A 24,591-nucleotide genomic window follows, 5' to 3' on the forward strand; every position below is an offset into this window, starting at 1 on the left:
ATGGGTAGGTATGTGTTTATATTTTATTGTACAGGGTGAGTCAATACTGAGTTATTTTTTACAAGATGCAACCAAAAATACTAATTGCACTTTCCACATGGAGACTGTTTAATTTTTAAAAATATTTATTGAATCAACATTGGTTTTTTATCTTTCAAATAATAATAGTCCATAATGAAATTTTAGCAAAACTGTTAAAACAAACTTGACAATACCCAGAACAATGAAATCGTGGATTAATTGTGAAATTTTGTAATGATTACCGATATGGTCTGCTGGAATCAGTATTATTGTTGCATATTAACAAAAATTCAGAAATAACCCCCTATTGACATTGACTCACCCTGTATAGTATAAACGTTACACGTAACACTAAGCAAGGATAAACGTGGGTTTCCCATACGTGCAACGTTCCTTCAGTGGCGTCGATGATTTTATAGTTTTGAAACAAATAATAGAAGGTGATTCAGATAAAATAAAGAGCCTGACGATCTGAATCACGCTGTATATCATAGTAAAAATATACTTTTATCAGCCTCACCTTGTGTAAGACGTGAGTGTACCATTAAATAATTAAGTTGAAAAGATAAATTTTCATTATAGACGCTGATCTAACTGTATAAGCCTGACACAAACAAAACAACACAAAGTACAGTCAACATGTATGAATATTTAGGTGTGTTACAATGATTTTCATCTAGTCGCCTGCTGTGAATTTCTCATGTAAAATTAAAAATGCCGCTTTAAAGATATCGCCATTCTCCATTTTTTAAGTCTCCATTTCGGAAATAAACTTTGATAATAAATGTATTTTCTTGCACAGTGTAAAATTTTAGTATTGACAGTTTGTGAATTTTACAACTGAAGGTTTTGACATTTATTGACAATAAATTCATTTGAGTAGAGGCAAATTTTTTCCATACAAACTAATTTCAAAGATAACTAGATATAAATCATTTTAACACATCTTGTAAACGTAGAATGTATTTTTCGTACGATACTATCGAAAGATGTCAATTTCTCACATCTGTCAAAAACTCGTGCGTTATTAGGTCGCACAGTTCTAACGTAATTCTTTGCTTTTATCAAATATGTTGCTATTCTGTTTATCTGCAAGGAGAACTCAGAAGCAAGACAACTGGTAGACATGAACAAACGTATCAAACTTTGCAGCTTTCTTAAACAAATACCCATTTATTTCAACATTAAAAATTCAGAGTTTTAATATTGTAACAACGTTTTCTTTGTACATCATAAAGTTTTATAACAGATAATGGTGTTTAAGACAAGCAACCCTTATAATAAGATGTTTTGACAAGAGTGACCCAAAAATATTTATTGATTAGCTTGAAGGGTTCTTTTGGTTTGGGGTAATCATAATAAAAATTTAATGGTGCACAAAGAAACGTTTCTACAATTCACAGGACAGTTTTCAGCGGTCCGCCGACATCACATCACTTAGGACCAGTTTACAGAAGCATCATTAATTTAATTTGCAATTAAATGCGTGATTAACTGATCATGTGACCAAATGAAACAAATGTGATTGGTCCATTCGCGTTGTTAACTTTTAACAACGAATTCAATTTCAACAAAGCTTTCTATAAACCGGCCCTTAAGAGCCACGATGGATGGAAATCTACTGCTGTCGCGAAGAATAAATAAAATTTTAAATACAATTCCTCAAAATCTTTTTTCAACAAATGGCGTTCACTCGCACGATATCACTCACTTTCCACACCCGTTACGTAATAGTCTATTCGGAATTAAAATCAATTGTTAAATTGTTTCAACGTTGGCAGGTTTCCAACATGATTTCAAAATTTTTGACACTGATAATAATTGATTAAAAAAAAAAGAGGTTTACTATTGTGTTGTTTTTGCTTCTAGCAAAGTTGGATAATGCTGTAATTGGATATAATACCTAATATTATCAACCATAGTGTTAGGATTCAATCTCGTTTATCAGTACAGACTGAATTACAGAAATAAAAGGGAAGATAGTTGTCTTTACACTCATTAAGAAAAACTCAATTAGAAAGACGTAATAGGTATAGAACGATTAAAATTACGAATAAATGAGATTGAACTATCATTTCAAAGGGTAAAGCATGAGAAGTATTGCGTTTGTCAAACTTTATACTACGTTGTAAGTTTAGTTAAAGTGGAAAAGTAGTTGAAGCAAGTCCCAAAATTGAACTTTGATTTTCGGGGAAAAAAGCAAAAAGGTTTTAGTGCACTTGATTTTATTAAATTTTATGCTAACTGTGAGTTCTAGAAGATTATTTATGCCCTTGTTTATTTCGGACGCTTTCATGTATTAAATATCTTGTTTTATGCTGATGATTATTTCAATGTTTCTAATTGTTAGGCATTAGTATGTTTACTCTTCATCTTGCATTATATAAATGTTATGGACAAGACTTTCCAAAATATTCCTCGGTGGAGTTACACCATTATTGGAAAAAAATATGACAAGGAGGTTGAAAGAAACGCCCTGTATACATATATCTTGGTCGCTTGCATTATAATCGCAGGTTTTGGGAGTAGTGTTCTTTATGCAATGCCAACGGAGAAAGACAACGAGATTTTCTTCATTATGACTTGGTTTAAAGACAATTTGTTGGAGTGGGCTGATATTTTATCTTTGTGTCATCGAATAGGTTTCCTTTTTGTTTCTGTGATAATGCAAGTTCCTTGTATACAAATCTGCTACATGATTAAACATACTCAGTATCTAGTAGGCATCTTAAAAAGCATTCTAGAAAATGTGCATCAAGGATTTGATAATTTGGACGAACTCGTTTACGACGATAAATTTCACAAAGAAATAAAAAGAAGATTAGTGTTTAGTACAAAACGCCATATTAACCTCGTTCTACTAGGGAGGAAAATTGTCAGAGACACTGGTCTTTTTGTATTTTTTTTCTCCATTAGCGGAGCAATGTTGGGCATAAGTCTAATGATGCTTTTCTATGTGGTACGTTTTTATTATGTTTAATTATTGTTAACAAAGTTATTCAGGTTGAGGATACACCGACTTTTGTGAATGTGCGTCTTTGTGGTCTGATTTTTGCGGCTACAATAACAGGGATGTTATATGTGATACAAGGCCAAAACATTGAAGATATTGTAATTCAAATAATACTAATTAACACACTCAAGTAAATAGTTTAATCTTTTAGAGCGTTGAGTTATTTGAAACTGTGACCCAAATGGACTGGCATTACTGGAATGAAGAAAATAAAAGAATTTATCAGATTATGTTTCTTAACACTTTTTAGCCATTTTCTATCAGATTTTCTGAGAATATGGCAGTAAATTACAAATTAGGAATTGAGGTAGATGCAAACAAAGCGATTCTTTTTACATCAAATTTTTCTAGTTGGCAAAAGCTGTATACTCCATGATGTCATTCATGACGTATGTGTCATTAAAAGTTAATTAAGCACAAAAACTCACTTTTAAAATTTCTAGCACCAAATATAGCACCTAAGTTAATCTTCACTTGTAAAAATACTTGTTTTATAAAATACATTTTCAGCTGCTATTAGAAATGTAGTTTTTATAATCAACATTAGTAAACGAGTAATTTTTAATGTTTTTGGTGAAAATGAGCTTTTGCATATTTTACAATTATACATCGAGTTATATCGATGTTGACTACAAAAGTGTGCTAAGTGTTGCCTTAAGTGAGCAAATAAGCACTTTTGCTTAACTTATTAATAAGTTTGTTATTGAAACAGTCATTGTTTCAATTACTAACATTAAAACAAAATTGTCATCATTTAGGCCTCTAGCACGATTTTACAACTGACCAATTTAAAACATGCTCGATAAAAACTTGATAAAAAAAACTTACAATGTTTTACAAATCACACAAAACATTTTATTTGATATTTGTCAATGGTTTAAAATGGATAACTTGACATTTCTCAATATATTTTAAATGGTAACTTAATGTCGAATTAGTTGAATTCGGAATTAAGTTAATTTCGGCTTTTGTGTAATTGTTAATAGTAATAAACAACCCTTCAAAACATTTTATTATTTTGTTTGTTTATTATTATTTTTATTTAATGCAACACTTTATTCACATTGCTACTGCCAATACGAATAAATTAATAGACACTCATTAGATTTTTTTTAATTAGTTTGGGGTTGAGTTGACTAGCCTGCGGCCCATGGAATTTAAATATTTTTTTTATTTATATTTTGTTAAGTAAAGGCCTATTATTATCATTATTATTATTATTATTATTATACAGTTGACTCATACTTTTGATGAAAGTATTCATAATATTTACAGCTGATTTACAGAATATTTTAATTGCAATCAAATTTTAGTCGCGATTAATTTTTCATTTGTCAACTTAACGTGAAATTAATTTAATCGTTGATTAAATTTTAATGATCCTCATTAAGGTCAGTTTTCAAAAGTCAAATTAAAATTTAATTCCGGATTAAACTCAATTAAGTTATCATTTAGATTGCATTAACAAACACAGAATTAATCCCGAATTAAAGTTTAATTGGGATTATACGTGTTCCAAAAACGGTACTAGATATTTAAAATAAACAGATAATGAAACTGAATGCAAATCCATCTTTATTACTTTCCTCTCGCAAATGATCTGCAACTGCAATGAGGATCGGTTTATGGACACATTTTTAATTTGTACATACAAACCAGGTGAGTCTGCTAAAAGTATTTTTTGCTGTATCTCAAACTGATAATCACACCGAAATTAAACGTTTGCTATTAAAAAAATGTGAACTAAAGAAGTTAACAAAATAAGTTGATGGCTCCAGACTTCTTAAAATATGACTTTCCAAATTGTTTTAAGCTTTTTTCTGCACTGAGTTGGAGCGCTAGTTTTTTACCAAATTAGTTATTATAGTTATTTTTTTGGACTTTTTACAATACTTATTTAAATTATAATATAATTCGGAAGTAAAGTTACCGTTGGGAGCGCCACTCAGCTAGGTCGAAAACAGTAACCATAAATGGCGGGAAAATGTTTATTCGGATATTTTGAGCGTTGTACGAATTTTGAGCCTTCACAATTATTGCATTGCCTATGCGGAATGACTATTGTATCTTTGGTGGAAGAAACGAATGTTGACAAATTAGAGATGACGAGGAAAACACGAATAACGAATGACTGTTTGGTTCACTTTCTTTATTGGAAAATTATTACAAAGACATTGAAAAGCCTACCTTTTGGAATAATTTACGTTTAAGTGTATTAGCAGTTGTTAATCTTAATTGTATTTTTGTTGATTTATCAAAGTATTTCATGACTTTATCAGTGGAAAAATTCTAACCTAAAATTCACAAACTTCACTAATTTATTAGTTTCATGAGCCCAACTTTATGTTCGCTGTGATCCATTACTTATAGTCTTTAATTAGACAACTGTTTGATAACACTTTGTAATGAAAATTTAAATCTTTTTCACTTTTAATCCACTTTCAAATTCCAACAATAAACACTTTATACCACGAAAAACCGCAGAACCAAAGTGAACGTTAGTATTTACCACCACGTACTCTTAAAGTGATTCTCTCTTGTAAGTAGTTAACACTATACACGCAAAATTGTTAAACAATTCATTAAATTCAATTAAATGTGGAATTACGAAAATCTCGTTACTGTTTTCGAGATAGTTCAAAAGTCATCACCAGAGGGCGTCTAGTTAATTTTATTTCCGAATAATAATGTAATTATTTAAATAAATAATAATAGATGAAGATTCTGAATCTGATCAAAAGCTCAAAATGGTGTTGATGTAGGGGAAACTAGGGACAAAAAAAAGTAACAATTTGCTCATTTATGTTAATATGTCTTTTTCTTATTTAAATATTAATTTAATTTACGTAATAACAATAATTAAGTGTTTCTCTTTCTCGTGAACTAAATTAAAATCACGAATTTTTAGAAACATTAAGTTATATCATTATATCAGAAGCAGCGTATGTTACAACTATCCCTACACCTAGGGTTAGCTGAAATATGCTTTTGGGATGAATATAACATACGAAGCTAAAGTCAAGTATGATGGAATTTCTGTAGTTTGTTTTAGATTTTATTCTAATAATAACTTTTATAAATTAAATTAACATAACATATACACGAAAAATTGCATTCTGACAAATTAAGAAAATACTTAATCTCAGACTGTTAGTGCAATCGTCATGACCACATACGGCACTCAAGACACTTTACCCTCTACTCCTTTGGTCTGCTGTTGGAAATCGATTCGACACAAAGAGGCGCTTTTACCTTTTTTGTTTTTTTATTGCATTTATTGCCTCTTAAAGATCGCATGTTCATTGTCTTGGAATAAAGACTTTTTGAGTAATTTTGGTTTACGTTTTAGTTCTTCTTCTATTTATAATTTTAATGGTGTATCTGTTATAATAATATAGTTATAATGTAGTAGCGGATTTACGTGTTTATTTGTTGTTTTTTTGCGCTTATTAAGTTAGAGAAAAATTCTGTAGGCTTTGAATAATTCAAAAATAAGTCAAAATAGAAATTAAGAACTACAACTCTTTTTGGGTCAAAAGTAACAGACTGTTAACAAATCTAGAGTAAAAATTGACAGAAATACGTGGCCAGAAAAAATTTAATTCACAAAGAAAGATATGTTGTGCTAAACTAGTTTTAAGAATAGTTATTTATTATTGTAAATTGTAAATAATATGGATAAATCACATAAATCTCTAAAATAGCAGACATACTTATGTCATATTATTTCATTGTATGCACGGTTGCATATGTGCAATAGATTATAAATTATCGTGGCTGTTACGTTCGTGCCGCGTTACTTTTGTCGATAGTCTCCCCTACAAAAGACTTTCTAATTTTTGTTTTAATATTTTCCAACATACGTGCCTACTTTATTTCTTATTGCTATATACAGATTGTTCTGTCTAAACCCCACATTAGAAGTATTGAAAGTTGTAATAAAGATATTTGGTTGAAAGTTGGTACTAAACCGTTGAGTTCTGCTCAATGAAAATATTCTCAAGATGTCAGCAATTTCGGTTATACCGGAAGTCGCTATTAACTTTCTTATTTTAAATGAAAAGCTATGTTTTTCACTGCGTTTTTGGATTAGTTGAGTTATTTTAAGGGAGTTTTTATCAGCTTTTCCTGCACCTACGTTTAACCGTTTATGAGACATTTAAATTTTTTTGAAAATTTTGCACCTGTCACTTAAAAAATTGGTAACTTACTTACCAACTTATTGGTAACTTACTCACTTAGTTTTAGAAATTTTGAAATCAAATTTGGAGAATTACAAAAGAAGGCCTATGTCTGTTTTTCAATGTGTTCAAAATTGAAAATAAAGCTAATAAACCCAAAATTTTTAAATTTGACAATTTCAAGTACCCATAACTTAATTTTTCTTAATAGGATGTCCCAATTTTTGTTTTACTAGATAAAAGAGAATTTTTTTCTACATCGATCTGTATTAGTATTCTCTATACCAATCTGTAATAATTTTTAAAGTTATGTTATTTTTTTTGTCATTGAAGAAAATTTGTTCTTACTAACCACAGCTACTTTTGCATAGTTTGTCATAAAAATATTTTTGATTACACTTAAACGATAAACTCTGTTCAAAATTGTATGATTCATCTTTTAAGAACAAAATAAATTCATTGAATGTTGGTTTAAAAAACTTTAATTTCTCTTATTTTTTCATTCGTTTCCATGGCAAAGTATGAGAATAGACCTTTGGCTAATGAATTTTTCAATTCCAATAAAAAATTATTGTAACTTGAAAAAAAGTTTGAAATTAGTCAACAGATTTAAAGCAATATAAAAAACTGCTCCCAAAATTTTTACCAAATAACTTTGTATTTAAATAAAATGTAATAAATTATTGCTACTATTTTAAAATATTTTAAACAAAAATCTTACGGACAGTGCCATAACACGAGGCTACAGTCTGTATATTATAAGTACTAGTTATAAAAAATTGTAGCAAATTTTATTTATAAGTAATAACTAATACTGACAGTAATCCTTCTTGCGAATCTTTCTGTAGGTATTAAATTTTAATTAAAGAATTATAGCGAAATCACAAAGTTGAAATACAATATCAAAATTTTTTCTTATTATTATAGAGAAGAACATTAAAACGATAACATTTCTATCAACTCCAACTGAATCATCCTGTAATAAATATAGTTAGTTATACTATGTCCTACTCCCAATTTTGACAACAAAACACGTGCTATAACAAGAGGTACCTAAATATTATTAGTTTTCAACTTTTAATTTAACCCTTTCTAGTTAGCACCGAATCCCTAATGTATGTCATAAACGACATCATGGAATACACAGCTTTACCCACCTGAAAACATTTTTCATATAAAAAATACCCATTGTTTCCAACTTACATCGATTCCTAGTTTGTAATTCACGGATACATTTTCCGAAAATTTAACAGTCACTGGATCAGAAGCGTTAATTAAAAGAATCTGATAAATTATTTTATTTTCTTTATTCCAGTAATACCATTCGATTCGAGTCAAAGTTTCGTAAAATTCAACCGTCTACAACAACTGACTGTATTTAAGTTGGTACCTTAATTCATATTACAATATCTTCCAAACTTTGTCCTTGCAGCACGTATTGCACACCTGTTAAAAAAGCCACGACAATTAAAGCCCAAAACCGGAAATGATTAAAAGTTAGATTTTCTTCGTTCTGTAAAAGTTTTCCATTAATTAGTCAATGGACACAAACAGTCTCACCAGAAAAAAAAACAGCAACATACTAACAGCCACCATACCGCCAGTTACTGAAAAAAGGAAAACGAAAACCCCTGCTTCTCTAATATGTTTCTTGATTATTACGATAAACGAGACGTGGCGTTTAACACAGAACAATAATCTTGTTCTTATTTCGCCCTGGACTTTTGTATCACCACAAGTCATTTCGTCCAAGTCTTCAAAACCATAGTGTATATTTTCGAGCAATTTTTGTATGATACCAAGCTGGTATTCGGCATGTTTCAACAAGTAGCAAATTTGGAAACACGGAGCTTGCATTAAGAGAGACACAAACAGAAAACTACACCGATGGCAAAGAGAGAGGATGTCAGCCCACTCCAACAAGTTATCCTCAAACCAAGTCATGATGAAGAACATTTCGTGGTCTTCGTCTGTTGGTATCACGTACAGAATGCCAGTGCAAAAACCTATAACTATGATAACGACGATATAAATTTTTGTGTAAAGGGCATCTCGTTCCACGATTTTTTTGTAAGCTGTTCCAACAGTGTCGACTTTCCATAAGGGATATTTTTGGAAAGAATTATACATCGTAGTAATGAAATACAAAATGAACGACAAACACACCAAAACCTAGAGAAAAAATTAATCTTTCAAAAAGTTTTTTTTAAATACTCGTACTCACATAAAACCGTCCGAAGTAAACAGGGGCGTACTTAACAAATTGTATAGCGGTGAAGCCGTTTATCGAATAATAAGTTTGCATAATAGTTAAACCCGTGACGTTGAAGAAAGCAATCACCAAAACTAATTTTGCGAAATGTGTTTGGAAGAAATCAATGAAACAAATTCGTATAATTTCCAAACAATCATCTACAAGTTATGATAAGAAACAAGTGCGTTTAGAATTGACCACAAACCGTTTTCTTCTTCCGGTTCTTCAAATTTCATATTGATGTTGAAACACTTCTTTCAATTTAACACAATTAAGTGAAATGGAGAACTAATGGTGTAATTAATTAACATTCATAGTCTTTTGACTCGCTTAGCCGTGTCGTAAAAGTGATCATTAGAATAATGGATCCAAAAATCATTTTTTATTACATTACTTCGACAGGAAGTTTGGGGACAACCATGGTTAATTGTGACTCATTACCACCATGGTCGATCTATGGATTATTTTTTAATTAAACTTTAGTATTCAATGAAACGGTGACCAGAAATAAGTCTACACGAAAAAAATTACTTACCAAAAAAAACACACAGAGAAAGAAACTCAATATAAGCTGTGTGTGGATATTACGTTTCCCCTCTAGTTTCATTAAAACAATAAACTCTGTTTTGTCTTTCTTAACTTTAAAGATAACATTTCCTGTCAAATTACAGTTTACCAAAATCAGTACCAGGGTACTAACCTTCAGTCAGCTATTCTTTTAACTTTTAAGACAGTTTTTAAATTTTAAAATGCAATTAATTTTTAATTGAATCGCCGTAGTTATTAATTCCCATGTTATAAATAAAATTCAGTTGACATTGCCTAAAAAATTTTTGCATCAAATAAAAAATTTTGTAAATGTTTAACAAATTGGGGGTGGCGGCTGAGGTGACAAGTGATACGAATTTATAAAAAATACAGAAGTTTAGTCTTTCAACTACTTCATTTTTATTTTTGGTAGATGTTTCTGATATATTTGGGTAATCATTTTTTTCGAAAAAGTAGATTGGGTGCCATTTAACATTATAAAGCTGAGGACGGCGACTCGGAGGCACTCAAAATCTTATACATTACTTACTTACTTTCGGTTTCACCAAGAATAAAAATCGTCGGATATAGCACCGGGTGCTTGAAGATCGGTGCACCAACTCAATGGTGTATGATGAGAAAAAGTGAAAATAGTAAAAAATTCTTTGTATTAAATAGCGAATTTTAAATAAATGAAATGTGGCAACGTTGTCTAACTATCCTGATCGCAATAGAATTTGATCAAGAATATACAAGGTCGCTAAAAAGTATAGATGCAATTAAATATTATAAAATCTATTCATCAAAACTTCTTGAAATTTGGTGTATGCTAAAGAATATATAAACTATATCGTTTTAGATGTTTGTTAAATTTCTATCTCCATTTGTTGTTCGGATACAAGGTTAACTTGATTTTTTTTAAATAGCAGCAAGGGTCAAATTTAATATTTTTGAGAAGAGTATATTTTTCTGAGCATACCTAAATTTAATCGAAAATTTTTAAAAAGATAAAATTTTGTTACTTTTGAAAATGTTGTCTTTATCTATCGTTAGCTCTTTGCTGTTTAAACATTAACCAAAAAATAAGTAAAAGTTAAAAACAATTGTCAAAATAACACTTTTATTTAAAAAAGAACACGTTTTAATTAAAAAAAATTAAATACGAAATACTTGATTTTTAGGCTACAAAAGATGATCAACATGAGAATTTTTTTCGCTCAGTTTTACTTAAATGGTACTACTACTAAAGTAATTATTGCACCCAAATTTAATTTTTGCTAATATACGAGTAACAGATATTGCTAAGTATTTTTAAAGCTAACTTAGTTTTACTATTCTAGAAAAATTTTGAACATTAAAAAAGGTATTTTAAAAATGATTAGATTTGACCTTTCGTGCCATTTAAAAAAATCAAGTTAGTCTTTTATTTTCAAAATAAATGACGATAGTAATTAGAAAAAGCTCTCAGATGATAGAATTTAAACACTTTTAACTGTTTACCAAATTTCAAGATTCTCTGTTAAATTGTTCTGAAAATATTTAACTGTATCCAAACTTTTTAGCGACCCTGTATATAAATTATTTCTAAAACGGTTTCCTAGGAAATAATTCCCAGTGTTGGCACATGATTTTTTGATGGATATTAATTTTTTTAGTTCAAAAAACTGTTAAGGTTTGCCAATCTATTAATTGTCCCTAGCCATTGTTGCAATGTAAAAAACACCTCAGTGCAGGAAATAGCTATATAAACGCTATGTGTACAAAAATAGATAACTATTTTTTTACAGCACTAGAGTTTTTTTGCTATAAAAATACCCACAAATTTAGAAACCAATGATGGAAATTGTATATCCCTTTCTCCTTTTTATCTGTAATCAAAATTACACTTATTAAAATAAGTAATTATCTCATGTTTATTATTGCAGCACGACATAAGATAACATTATTTACGAGTATACATCGAATGAATGTTGGAAATAGTAAAACACATCTTGGGATTCACACATATTTTAGTAGAAGTTATTCACACGAATCTTACGGGACTTTCCCTAGTACTTAACGACCCTGCTCTCATATAAAAGCATTGAACTTGCAAATTCATAATCAGTTTAGAACTGACTTCCTCTCCAGCAATATCAAAGAACACAATTCAAAATGTTCAGAACCAGTTTCTATTTGGCACTTTTTGCACTTGTTGCATCAACGTTGGCCTTGCCAGCCGAAGAGTACAACTATGACCTCGAACCCGATTACCAATTTTATCGACTTAGACGTTCCGTAGAACAGGACATCCCAGCTGAAGAAAATGAATACGTTCCAGCTGAAATGTTGTATGAACTCCACCGAGAAAGACGTTCACTGCAACCTGGAGCTCCGAACATCCCAGGACCTTCGAAACAAGACGGAGGATGGTCGGTGAATCCCAGCGTTTCAAGAGATGACCGTGGAAACACCCAAACGAATGTTGAAGTTGGTCATAAGGGAAAGAATCACGATTTTAATGCTGGGTGGGGGAAAGTTGTCAGAGGACCTGGAAAAGCGAAACCTACTTGGCATGTGGGTGGAACCTACAGGTGGTGAAGAAGGAAATTAAACACAACACATTATTTGTTCCATTATTATTATCATTATTTATTAAATAAAATGTACACACTTATCTTTTTTTACAAATTTTTTGGGTCCTTAAGTTTATCCAAAAATTTGATCAAATGTCTAATTTTTCACTTCCAATATTGTTTCAAGGTAATTTGTTTTAACTTATTGAGAATAAACATAGTTCTTTACTTCTAAATAAATTATTGTTTTTCTTCCCTTATTGCGAGTAGAAACAATATCTAGGACCTGGAAAAGCGAAACTTGGCATGTGGATGGAACTTACAGGTGTTGAAGAAGGAAATTAAATATGATATAATATTTGTTTCATTATCATTATTTATTAAATAAAATGTACACACGTATCTTTTATTATTTTTTGGGTCTTTAATTTTTCACAAAAGTGATGAGCTATCTTGATATCATTAGAATTTATGTTCAGAGTAGGATTTATTATTAATTTTTTGGCTTTTATAAAAACGCTAATTATTATCATAACACAGATCGACATATGAAAATTTTGTTGTTAAAATTCTGACAGATGTTTTTGTATATTTTATGTGTAATTCAGTAGTACCTAGAGTGTCTTTTTATCACATCTAGTTTTTTACACAAATAAAAAAAATTAAATTTTTGAAATTATTATTAATTCTAAACAATTTCGGGAAAATTATTAATTTCAAATACTATATGACTTCTATTATTAATTTAATTTACTTAATATTTTTTACATTTTTCGTTTGACATTAGGCTTGAGTTCAGCAGACATACGTTCTTTAATTTCTAAGATAACTTAATAGAAGGACTTTTTGATCGTTTTGTATAATTTATATATATATATATATATATATATATATATATATATAATATTCCTAATCAGCATCATCAAGTTAGTAAAAAATGACAATAATGACAAAAATCATGTCATGTAATCAAGATGAAAATATTGAAATAATAAATTATCTAAAAATTATGTCTATTTATTTATACTAAATAGTCTAATTAATAATATTAATAATTAATAATTAATGATGTCATTATTTAACGGAAAATTTTACAAAAATTTTGGGTTGACAAATAGCAACTTCGGGACCGTATTTTTACGAATTCCAGAAATTCAGGAGGGGTTCATGCAAGATTACCTCCATTGTCATCTAAACTCTTGTTTTTTGAAAAAACTTTAATATAACAAAAATTTTAAATCAATTTATCACTTTTAAAATTGAGATATTACCAACTGTCACAAAAATCCCTGAATCGACTAAAATAACAATTTTTGTTTAAAAACGCAAAAAAAGGGGCAAAATTAAAAAATAGTCCAAAAAACTCATTTCATATCTTAAAGCACACATTCTTTCAAAAAACTCGTGGCTTCTGAATTCGTGCGTCAAGACTGGTCTTATGAAACTCGTTTTTTCATATACAGACTGATCCAGAAATACTGAGTCTGTTGGCAACACTGGACTTAAATTTTTAAGGATGGAAAACGCTTTCAATTAACAACAATTTAACATTCTTGTAGGGTTGTACGTCAAATAATTGTCAAGAAAAATCAAATTCGGTTGCAATGTTACAAATTACGAGCACAAATACTTTCAAATGTGTTGCCAACAGACTCAGTATTTCTGGATCAGTCTGTACTATTATTTAACGAGTTTGAGTGTAAATCGGAATACGAGAGGAATATCAAACCACGAGTGAATACTAGTGGTTTATCATCCACGAGGTGAAATAAATGAACCGATTTAATCGAAAACGAGTTGAATACAACATTTTATTCCTCGAATTGACTCAACAAGGCTTAAAATAGCTTTAAATCTGACTTTTGTATTGAGAAATGTCAGACATTTGTCAAAACATGTAATGTGACACCTAAACACAAAAAAATAAACAAAAAAACATCACTCCTTGTAACATAAAGCAAGAACGAAACAATAAAGCACTTTGTGTTATACTCTCAATAACTTTTATAACATTTTTTTATTTGCTCCTTTTTTGAATTCCTTCTGCTTTATTTTTTAATTTTTTTTATACTTATTTGTAGCAGAAATGAAAAATGTACCTTTCCATTGAAAAAAATAAATAAATAATGACATCATTATCTAGAAACGAATGACGTCAGAATTGTCATGGTGTCATAATGTAGCATTTAAAAAAGTAAAGTCTTGCTGATCAAGGACTTTTTGAAAAATGACTCAAAGATTTGAATTTTGTGCGTTACTTTTGGTTCAGTCTAGATGTGACGGTGAATGACTTGTGGCCGGTATAATCAAAAATGAAAAATCGGTTATTTTCCCCCTTATAACAATTCTGTAATTAAATTCAAGACTACTTAATTTATTATTCGTATCTAATATCAATAATTATAGATACAAAAACTTCTCACTAATAAATGAAGTTTTATCTACTTTTTTGCGAGATACTTTATTATTCCACTTCGATTTTTAATTATACGTGTGCTGGTGATGTCTAACGCTTAATTTATTAAATAGCTCATTATTGCAGTAAAAACAGTTACGAAATTAAACCAAAAATAGTTCCTATATTGTTTGATATTCTTTTCTATACCATGAATTCATTTTATAGAGTAGTGTTCAAACCAACAAGAATTTAATTAGGAATATTACACTTGTGATCACTTATGAAAATTTTTCAAAACAAGACAACAAAAATTTTTCGTGACCATTGTGTAGTTTAGTTACCAGAGAAAAAATTTTAGTGCTTTTGAAGTAGGTAAGACGAAACTACATCGCATCAGTTACAATATCAAAAAATTATTTGGCATCAGCCAATTTATACAGTTTGGGAATGTTTTTATTACTGCGCTCTAGATAAAAGGAAAAATAGTTGTCTTCTCCACTCATATAGTAAAATCCAATTACGACAAAGATTTAAATAAAGACATCATAACGATTAAAATTACAAATAAATGAGATTGAACTATTATTTCAAATGGTAAAAGATGATAAATATTTATCAGACTTTATATTACGTTATAAGTTTAGTTAAAGTAGAAAAGTAGTTGAAGCAAGTCGCTAAAATGAACTTCGATTTTAGCGAACCCGAAAAGCAAGAAGGTTTTGGTGCACTTGATTTTATTCAATTTTCTGCTAACTGTGAGTTGTAGAAGATTATTTGGAACTACTTAAACTTTGCTTCATCGATTTGTTTCGGACCTATTTCGCCAAGTTCTTTCTCACCATTGCGTTCATCAACATTACAGCATTGACCATTCTTCAGACGTACTACTCTCTCACCAGTTTCAATACGGTACAATTTTTAAAATACGCTCCTGTTTATTTCGGACGCTTTCACGTATTTAACATCTTATTTTTTGCTGACAATTATTTAATTGTTCTAATTTTTAGGCATTCATATGTTTGTGTTTCATCTTGCATTATATACATGTTACGGACAAGTTGTTTGAAAATGTTCCCCGGTGGAGTTATACCACTATTGGAAAAAAGTATGATAACGAGGTTAAGAGAAACGCCCTGTATACAAACATCTTGGTCGCTTGCATTGCGATAGCAGGTTTTGGGAGTGGTGTTCTTTATGCAATGCCAACTGAAAAAGACAACGAGATTTTCTTCATTATGACTTGGTTCGAAGACAATTTATTGGAATGGGCTGATATTTTATCTTTGTGTCATCGAATGAGTTTTATTTTTGTTTCTGTGATAATGCAAGCACCGTGTATCCAAATTTGCTACACGATAAAACATTCCCAATATCAGTTAGGCATCTTAAAAAGCATCCTAGAAAATATACATCAAGGATTTGATAATTTGGACGAACTCGTTTACGACGATAATTTTCACAAAGAAATAAAAAAAAGATTAGTGTTTTGTATTAAACGGCACATTAATCTCATTCTAGTAGGGAGGAAAATGGTGAGAGACACTGGTATTTTTGTGCCTTTTCTTTCCATTAGTGGAGGAATGTTGGGTATAAGTCTAATGATGTTTTTCTATGTGGTAAGTTTTCCTGTGTTTAATTATGGTCGACAAAATTTTGCAGATTGAGGATACATCAACTTTTGTGATTGTGCGTCTTTGTGGTTTGATTTTTGTGGCTACGGTAACAGGGATGTTATACATAATACAAGGTCAAAACATTCAAGATATTGTAATTCAAATACTAATAATACACTCAAGTAATTGAGTCTTTTAGAGCGAAGAGTGTTTTCAAACTGTAACCCAAATGGACTGGTATTACTGGAATAAAGAAAATAAAAAAATCTATCAGATTATGTTTCTTAATTCTTTTGAGCCATTTACAATCAGATTTTCAGAGAATCTGGCAGTAAATTACGAATTAGGAATAGAGGTAAGTACCAACAACAATTCTTCTGACATGAAACTTTTCCAGTTGGCAAAAGCTGTATATTCCATGATGTCATTTATGAATTATGTTTCTGATTACATGAAAACATAGGTAACAACAAAAAGTCATTTGTAACCTTTTTTACACCAAACAATGTAATAAAATATAGCACCTTGATTTTGACTATTAATTGTTTAATTTAACAAATCACAAACATTTTTTTAACCAGAATCAACTAATGACTATATGAAGGTAAACCCTTGAAGTTAATTTGGGTGTGTGTAAATGAGCTTTTTGCATATTTTATAACTACTTCTAGTTAGATCGATTTGACTACGTAATTGTATTAAATGTTATTAGAGCTTTTATTAAGCAAATAACAGTTTTTTCCTAATTTATTAATATCTTTTTTATTGGAATAATGACTGTTTCGACTTGTGGTTACTAAGGAATGATATTGAAAGAAAATTACCAAACACATTTGTAATCAACATTAAATAACAGTAATTATTATAACAAAAAAAATTGTGGCACTTCTCTCCAAAAAAACCATAGTGTCAAGAGCAAATTTCAGTCTGGAAAGTGAGTTAAATATTTCCGTTATCTACCAATATGTTAAGTGGGCGTACTTTATATTCCGATTAAATTACCAACCGAAGAGTTAGTCGCAATATTTCATACGGAGGACAATGTTCGAAAAAATAGTGAAAACCAAAACTCAAAAGGAAAGAAACAGCAACAAGCCGAGAAGAAAACGTCTCAAAAAGTTCAATCCTCGCAACTTTGTGATTAAAAGGGTAAGTACGACATAATTATTTTCTTCAAATTTTCTTCTGTACACGCCATCACATTTAGTACAATGTGTTCACAAATGGTCGTTCATCAAGTCACCTATGAAATTTGAGCTTAATGTGCCGCTTAGTTTAAATTGTAAATGTTGTCAAAGTGACAGATCCGTCAAAATAATGTAAAAAAGCTTCGAATCTAAAAACAAGATGAAACTACAATAATCATTTGAATAAAGCGGCACATTGAACTTAAATTTCATAATCGGCTTGATGAACACCATTTTTGAACACATTGTATTTTAAAATAAGTAATGTAATACAAACATGAAATTTATACAATGTGTATAGTAAAATTGCGGGCATTACGAGTTTTTTTAATTAATTATTAAATTAATTTCAATGTTTTTTTGAATTTTAGAATAATAACTTTTAGGATGAAATAAAACTATGTTTGAATTCCATAAAAAAAATGAAAGAATTTTAGTTGTAACTTTAGTCTAGAATCCTAATCTGAATTTTATTTTTCACAATAAATAAATAAGATGATGATCTTTAGAATTTAAAGTTTAGGATCTAGGATGTATAGAAACGGAAAATTAGAGATATTCTAACAGTGACTAAAATCAGATATGCAGAAACGGCGTAGAAAATAGGCAAAAGTATAGAACTAATCGTGTTGTGCTAAACTATGTACCTTACGAAAAAACTAATTAGCACATTCCCAAGTACTTTAAAAATGTGATAATTTTTCAAGAATAATTATTTTTGAAAGTCATTAGTTTTGAAGTTATTTAAAATAAAATTTTAAGGGCATCCTACCTCGGCGACATTGTTGGTAAAACATTATTATATGCTCCAAAAATACTTTTATTTCAATAATATTGTTAAATTATTAAAGATGCTCTCCGAGCTCATTACGAAGATTTTTGGAACTTGACCGAAGTAGTTGTATCCATGCATGGATGTTTAATTATTTGCGAAAAATTTTTCGATTCAAATTACTCGACTAAAAACATTTAACAATTTAAAAAAATCGTCATAATAAGCTTGAAACGCAACTTTAATAGGTTATTTAAAAAAAAACACCGTTTTAAAAACAATATTGTTGAATTAGAAGTCTTTTTAAAGCATAATCTTTTGCTAAAAAAAACCGCACAATTTTCCATCTCCGAATGAAATTGTAGTTTTTTTAGTTAATTTTTAAATCTTAAAATTACGGAGGACTATAACTTAGGAGACGAAACGAGCTACTAAATCGCAAAAAAATAGTATGGTAGAGTAAAAGGAGGGCACTTCGAATGTTATACCGTCTCGGCGACAAATGTCAAATCGTTTTAAATTAATTTAAATTCAATCAATTCACTAATTACTTGAAAAAAACGCAGAAATGTTGAGCTATTTATTCTTAGACTGAGAAAAACTGACGAGTAACTGTATAAGAAACATGAGAAAAAATTATTTTAAATTTGAAATTTGCGCTTTGTCCTGTATTTTTCAAAACGCTGCAAAAACGGTTAAAAATACAAGAAAAATGTTAAAAAAAAATGTAGAGAATTAAATTTCTTATAATAAGTCTGCGATACCACCTTTCATGTTCAAGCGATGAATTCGTTTCATTTTACTGGCGGAATGTTAATTTATGCCTAAGCTATAAGAAGGTAGAAATATGGGGTCTGGAACATTTTTTATAGGAAATTTAGTTCTCGACAAAAAGTGTGCAACACTATATTTTTACCTTCAACGGTTATAAATTAACATAATAGTTGACGACCGGCAAAAGAAAGCAAATCGCTTGAGCGTCTTTGGACGACTTTGGACCTTAAATGCTTGAAACATGATCTCGCAGATGTTTTTGTAGAAAATCTAATTCTCTGCAACTTTATTTCTTACACTTTTCTTGTATCTGTAACCGCTTTAGTAGGGTTTTGAAAAATGTGAGGCAAGGAGCAAATTGGTGAACGTTCTAAATTTTTAAATACAGTTTGTCTGTTTTTCGAGCTCTACCATGAAGATCTTAGTTATTATAAGAGATACGAGGTCGGTTAAATTAGGGCAAAGTTATACTTTTTTATGCTGAACAATTATCTGAAAGAAAATTTGATGTATCATTTTTAGTTTACGAATTACTGAAAAAACAACAGAAATTTGTAGTTTTCGTTTTTATTTTTTCAAGCGAAAACCAAAAGAACTAACGACGTTTTAAACTAGGACGTTCTTTTTTTACAAGGAATCTAAATCTTTCATCGTATTTTCCAAAGCGTTGTTGATGTCATAGTTACAACACTTAGCTTTGGTTTTCCTTATGGAAACCATATTCGCTTTTTTGTATTTTTTAAAAGTGTTTGTCTTCTTGCTTACAACGATGTATGACATTATATGATCGAATTTTATATGGTGATCGAAATGAATTAAAAAGGAAGGGTACTTTGGAAAGACGTCAATAATTATGTTTTTAAACACACTAGATTTTAAGATTAATTGAATTTGGATCTGGAAGTTTCACATTTCCACCAAGCTTCCTTATTTAAAAACTAAACAACATGATAAGTACAAATTTTATTCTTCGCAAGACAAAACAAGACAAAGTTATAAAAATTCTGGTCGCATATTTAATAGAACTGTCAAAATTTAGTTTGTTAAACAATATTTTTGAGGTTTTTTTTTCAAAGCACTCTTTGCAAAAACGCTTTTTTTAATTTTAATCAGCATGTAAGATCATATCATCATTGTAATCAGGGACCAAAATACTTTTCAAAAATACAAATGTCAAATATGGCTTCCACAAGTTGAGTGTTTTAACTCTGACATCAAGAATGCCTTGGAAAAGACAATGACAGATTTAGATAGTACTTTTAGTTTTCGCTTAAAAAATAAAAACAAAAATTACAAATTAAATAATTAAATTAAATAATTAAATAAATAAAAACTACAAATGACACATCAAATTTTTACTGAGATCCCCATGGTGGAGCACTAAAAACAACCCTGTATAGTTTACGATAAAATTTTTGCATTATTTTTATCTCTTATATTGAGAATAATAATTAATAATCAACCTGTGGCTAAAAAAGCGCTTCTTCAACCACAATTTTGCAATTTTCTACTTTGTTTAGAAAGTTTCTAAAATTTTGTATTTTTATTATCAGCAAAAGCGCTCTAATCGCGCAATTGTCAGTGTTATATTAGTAAAATATCTAGATTTTTGTTCGTTTTTTGTCAGAAAAACTTTTAGAAAAAAAAAACATTTTTTTCTTTAATTTTGCTTTCTTCTATTTAGTTTTGCCAATTGCTATCGCCTATAGTGAATATCTTTTATCTAAAGGGAAAACAATATAATTTCTACTCTTCACAGGCGCTTAATAATGAAATAGTCCATTTAAAGCACATCCATTTCATTAATTTTTTTACATTAACAAATTATGATTTTAGTAAGACAATGCGGTTAAGACATAGTTTTACCCCGGCGCATCCACCATTTTTATCACTATTTGTATTAGTTGTTTGCATACATTTGGAATATTTTGACAGAGTTTTACTAACAATAGCAAGTACTAACTCATTTTACTTCAATTTTTAAAAAATTTTTACGTTGGTCTCGACAAACCGATGCAGCAAATGGCAAGATTTAGAAATATGTCAGCGCTTTTTTTTAACTAGAATCACACAATATCAAGCACTGAATATGTTATTTTACTGTTTGATTTGCTTTATTTGTAAGACCTTTTTATTTAGAAAATACTTATACTAACTGATTTAATAACCGCACAGCAATCATCAAACTATTTTAATTTCTTTGACTTTATTTAGAACAACCCACTTGATGTGGTATTCCGAATTTCGGTTTTTAGTTATGAAACAAAATGCTGTTAAGACATAATACAAATTAATATTAAAATTAAGTTCAGATTCTTAGCTTATGTTAAATGAAACCTTCCGGTCATCAGCTTTCACGTTAGTGAATAGATGGGAAATGTCCAATAATAAAAATAATGATCAAAATTTACTACCTATTAATACAACGGCAAAGTGGGTTCCAATTAAGGTGACACAATTTTTTCTAGTTATCAACATGAAATTTGCCGAACCACAAATACAAGAAGGTTTAATTTATTTTGAAATTATCGATTTTAGTAGTACATGTGTTATTTGTAGAAGATTATTTAAAACTAATCAAAATCTGTTTTATCGATGTGTTTGAAACAAATCTCGCTAAATTGGCTTTAATTGTTGCCTTTGTCATTGCTACCGGATTAACAATATTGCAAAGTTATTATTCAATAAACAACTTCACTGCTAATCAGTTTTTAAAATATGCTCCCGTGTATTTCGGACGTTTTTATGTGAGTACCTATAACTTATTGTGTTTCTAAAATTGTATCCATCTTTAGGTGTTGGTCTGCTTGGTATTTATCTTTTACTACACCAAAGTTATATTTAAGATTTTTGATACCGTTCCTAAATGGAAATATGAGACCGTTAGCAAAAAATACAACCAACACGTTAGAAGAGACGCTTTGTATATGAATTATTTTTGCCTGTTTAGTGTTCTGGCTGGTCTCTGTACTGCAGTTCTTTATGTAATACCTTCAGAAGAAGATCACGAGATTTTTTTTATTGTGTCTTGGTTTGAAGACAATGTGCTAGAATGGGCTGATATTTTATCTCTATGTCTTCGATTGAGTTTTCTGTTCGTTTCCTATTTAATGCAAGCTCCATGTTTCCAAATGTGCTATCTTTTGAGACATATCCAATATCAAATGGGGATCTTGAAATTCTATATGAGAAACATTCATCATGGGTTTGAAAATTTAGACAAACTTATTTTCGATGATTCTTTTCATAAAGAAATTAAAAGGCGATTAGAGTTTTGCATTAAGCGACATGTCACTATAGTACTCATAGGCACCACAATGGTTAGAGAAGGTCGAATATTTATTCTCCTTTTTGCAATTTCTGGAGCAATGATAAGTGTTAGCCTAATGATGTTTCTCTTTCTGGTAAGCTTAATTGTAACTAATTCACAAGCACAGATTTTTACAGGTTGAAAGATCACTTCCTTTTACTTACTTACGTCTAAGTGCTCTAATTTTCACAGCAACGCTAACAGGAATACAGTATATTGCTCAAGGACAAAGTATTCAAAATACGGTAACTCAAACGTAAATTAACCAATTCAAGGCTTAAATGTTTTATAGAGCGAACAGTGGTTTAGAACATTGGTTCGTATAAAATGGTATTACTGGAATCGAGAGAATCAAAAATCTTATTTTATAATCCTTAACGCCTACAAACCATTTTCTATAAAATTTTCCCAAAAACTTGCGGTTAATTATAAACTCGGAATCACTGTAAGTATAGTCACAGATTTGGTTTTCACATAAAAGTTGGTTCCAGATAGCGAAAGCTGTGTATTCCATCATGTCTTTTATGAGATATATCACAGATCATGTAGGAAATTAGGATTCACTCCAATAAATTTCAATTCTTTGTTCAATTGACAACCCTTAGGCTAGACAAAGAATTATAATAATTATTCAATTTTTTTTAAGTTCTGGAAATAGCATAGGCTAGAAAAGTAGATAAGTATAGTAGTAACAAAAGTTGTTGTGTATCTAATAAAAATATTAATTGTCAATCAGGGTTAGTCAAGCGGCATAGGAGAAACGGTTTATTAAATCATACTATCAACATGCGGCGCCACGTGCGTTATCTAGGCAGATTTCTGTAAATTTGGGGTACGTGGCACGGTCGTTAAAAGAAACTACTTATGCCATCTCTTGGTAGTGTGATTTCAAATTAAATCCACGAATTTATCCAAAAATCCAAAATATTAAGCAACCTTTGGCGCGCAATGTCACACTACATTCAACGGTGTCAAAAAGTTTTTTCAATTTTAAATGTTTCAATTTCCAATTTGAATTATTCTGCTACGTGTTGTGTTCGTGTTTTTTTTATTCTTATTTGAATTCGTTTGTTGGTGTTATCTACTCCTAAAGTAATCTCAAAAACATTTAAGTTTTTAACTTTCGAAGGCTAAAATTTGGTAAGTCGGGATTTTGTTGCCACCAAAAATATTATGTAATACATATCTCCAGCTCTGGTGTGGACCTATTATACACTTAAAAGGCAACCTACAACGTTTATTAAACAACTTCTGGCTGGCTGGAACACATGATTCTGGAAACAGTGCATCTCTTTACTTGTGAGAACTATCCAGAAACAAATCCACTTGGGCACCAAAAATAAGTTCGAGAATTTAAACCAAATTTCATTTTTTGAGTGAACATCTATGATGGACACCGTTTAAGACTTCTACCTTGCACATAGTGTCTTTTATTTAATACACGCGTTCATTCTTCATTTGTACAAAAGCCACAAAAACGTATCTTGAACTCCCTCCTTTTTACCGTTAAGTTTCAAGACTGGTGAATCCATCAAAGTGGAGTCCTTACATTAAAATCAGAAAAACCTCTTACTCATATTAAGTTCATATAAGTAAATTTGTCACTACGTGAGTCTACAACCAACACGAAAACATACAAGAAATGTTTGCACAAACTATTAAAAGCACTACTTTTCTGTGAAAATTGAATTGGGCACATGTCTAAAACTCCAATAGTACCTTATTAGAGTCCGTATTTACTTATTTAGTTCTTTAATTTTTTTCCAAGTTTCAAAATAATGTTAAATAACCGGTTTTTGAGGGTGAGGAAGTCGCCAAATTAATATGTGGAAGCCAAACACGACATTTATTTCTTATAATTGATGTTTTTATAATTTGTGAAACGTTAATTCATTAATAAATTATTTTCATTCATTGTATTTATTTTTTCTTTATATTTACAATACTAACAAAATTTTGCAATTAAACACATTTAACCGATTTTC

General features: G+C 29.8%; 3 protein-coding genes, 1 long non-coding RNA gene and 1 other non-coding gene across 7 annotated transcripts in view; 4 read left to right on the forward strand and 1 right to left on the reverse strand.

Annotated features, from left to right (window-relative positions):
• Positions 1-2,525: 2,525 nt before the first annotated feature.
• LOC107398430 (uncharacterized) lies at positions 2,526-3,501 on the forward strand. The gene is made up of 3 exons (XR_010334701.1): positions 2,526-2,980; positions 3,025-3,132; positions 3,186-3,501. It is a non-coding gene; the product is annotated as an uncharacterized LOC107398430 (long non-coding RNA).
• A 4,589-nt stretch (positions 3,502-8,090) lies between these two features.
• On the reverse strand, positions 8,091-9,365 carry LOC103314767 (odorant receptor 297). Its single transcript, XM_015982466.2, has 4 exons — positions 8,776-9,365; positions 8,621-8,728; positions 8,419-8,574; positions 8,091-8,372 (listed from the first exon to the last, which is right to left on the reverse strand). The coding sequence occupies exons 1-4, from the start codon at positions 9,343-9,345 to the stop codon at positions 8,298-8,300; spliced, it is 909 nt and encodes a 302-aa protein (XP_015837952.2). The 5' UTR covers positions 9,346-9,365; the 3' UTR covers positions 8,091-8,297.
• Positions 9,366-12,092: 2,727 nt separating this feature from the next.
• LOC103314751 (coleoptericin) lies at positions 12,093-12,964 on the forward strand. The gene has a single exon (XM_008201569.3). It carries the CDS (start codon positions 12,152-12,154, stop codon positions 12,575-12,577), a length of 426 nt encoding a protein of 141 aa, XP_008199791.1. The 5' UTR covers positions 12,093-12,151; the 3' UTR covers positions 12,578-12,964.
• A 2,693-nt stretch (positions 12,965-15,657) lies between these two features.
• On the forward strand, positions 15,658-17,088 carry LOC103314750 (uncharacterized). The gene is made up of 5 exons (XR_010334618.1): positions 15,658-15,904; positions 15,958-16,566; positions 16,610-16,717; positions 16,763-16,918; positions 16,961-17,088. It is a non-coding gene; the product is annotated as an uncharacterized LOC103314750 (transcript).
• Positions 17,089-17,589: 501 nt separating this feature from the next.
• pyd (polychaetoid) overlaps positions 17,590-24,591 on the forward strand; it is a 90,992-nt gene continuing 83,990 nt past the window's right edge. For all 3 annotated transcript variants that reach the window (XM_064357259.1, XM_064357260.1, XM_064357261.1), the window contains exon 1: positions 17,590-17,712. In XM_064357259.1, the coding sequence (XP_064213329.1) occupies positions 17,605-17,712 (108 nt within the window). In that variant the 5' untranslated portion in view covers positions 17,590-17,604. The remainder of the gene's footprint in view (positions 17,713-24,591) is intronic.

Source organism: Tribolium castaneum, chromosome 6 (assembly GCF_031307605.1).
Source record: "Tribolium castaneum strain GA2 chromosome 6, icTriCast1.1, whole genome shotgun sequence".
In the NCBI taxonomy this organism is placed as follows: domain Eukaryota; kingdom Metazoa; phylum Arthropoda; class Insecta; order Coleoptera; family Tenebrionidae; genus Tribolium; species Tribolium castaneum.

Bases quoted from the DNA above. Each gene is read 5' to 3' on its own strand.
- LOC103314767 (XM_015982466.2), bottom strand. From the start codon at position 9,345: ATGTATAATTCTTTCCAAAAATATCCCTTATGGAAAGTCGACACTGTT. The intron at 8,575-8,620 runs GTAATATGAATT...CAGTTGTTGTAG, and splicing joins GACAAAGTTTGGAAGATATT to ACGGTTGAATTTTACGAAAC. The intron at 8,373-8,418 runs GTAAGTTGGAAA...AAATGTTTTCAG, and splicing joins ATTACAAACTAGGAATCGAT to GTGGGTAAAGCTGTGTATTC.
- LOC103314751 (XM_008201569.3), top strand. From the start codon at position 12,152: ATGTTCAGAACCAGTTTCTATTTGGCACTTTTTGCACTTGTTGCATCA.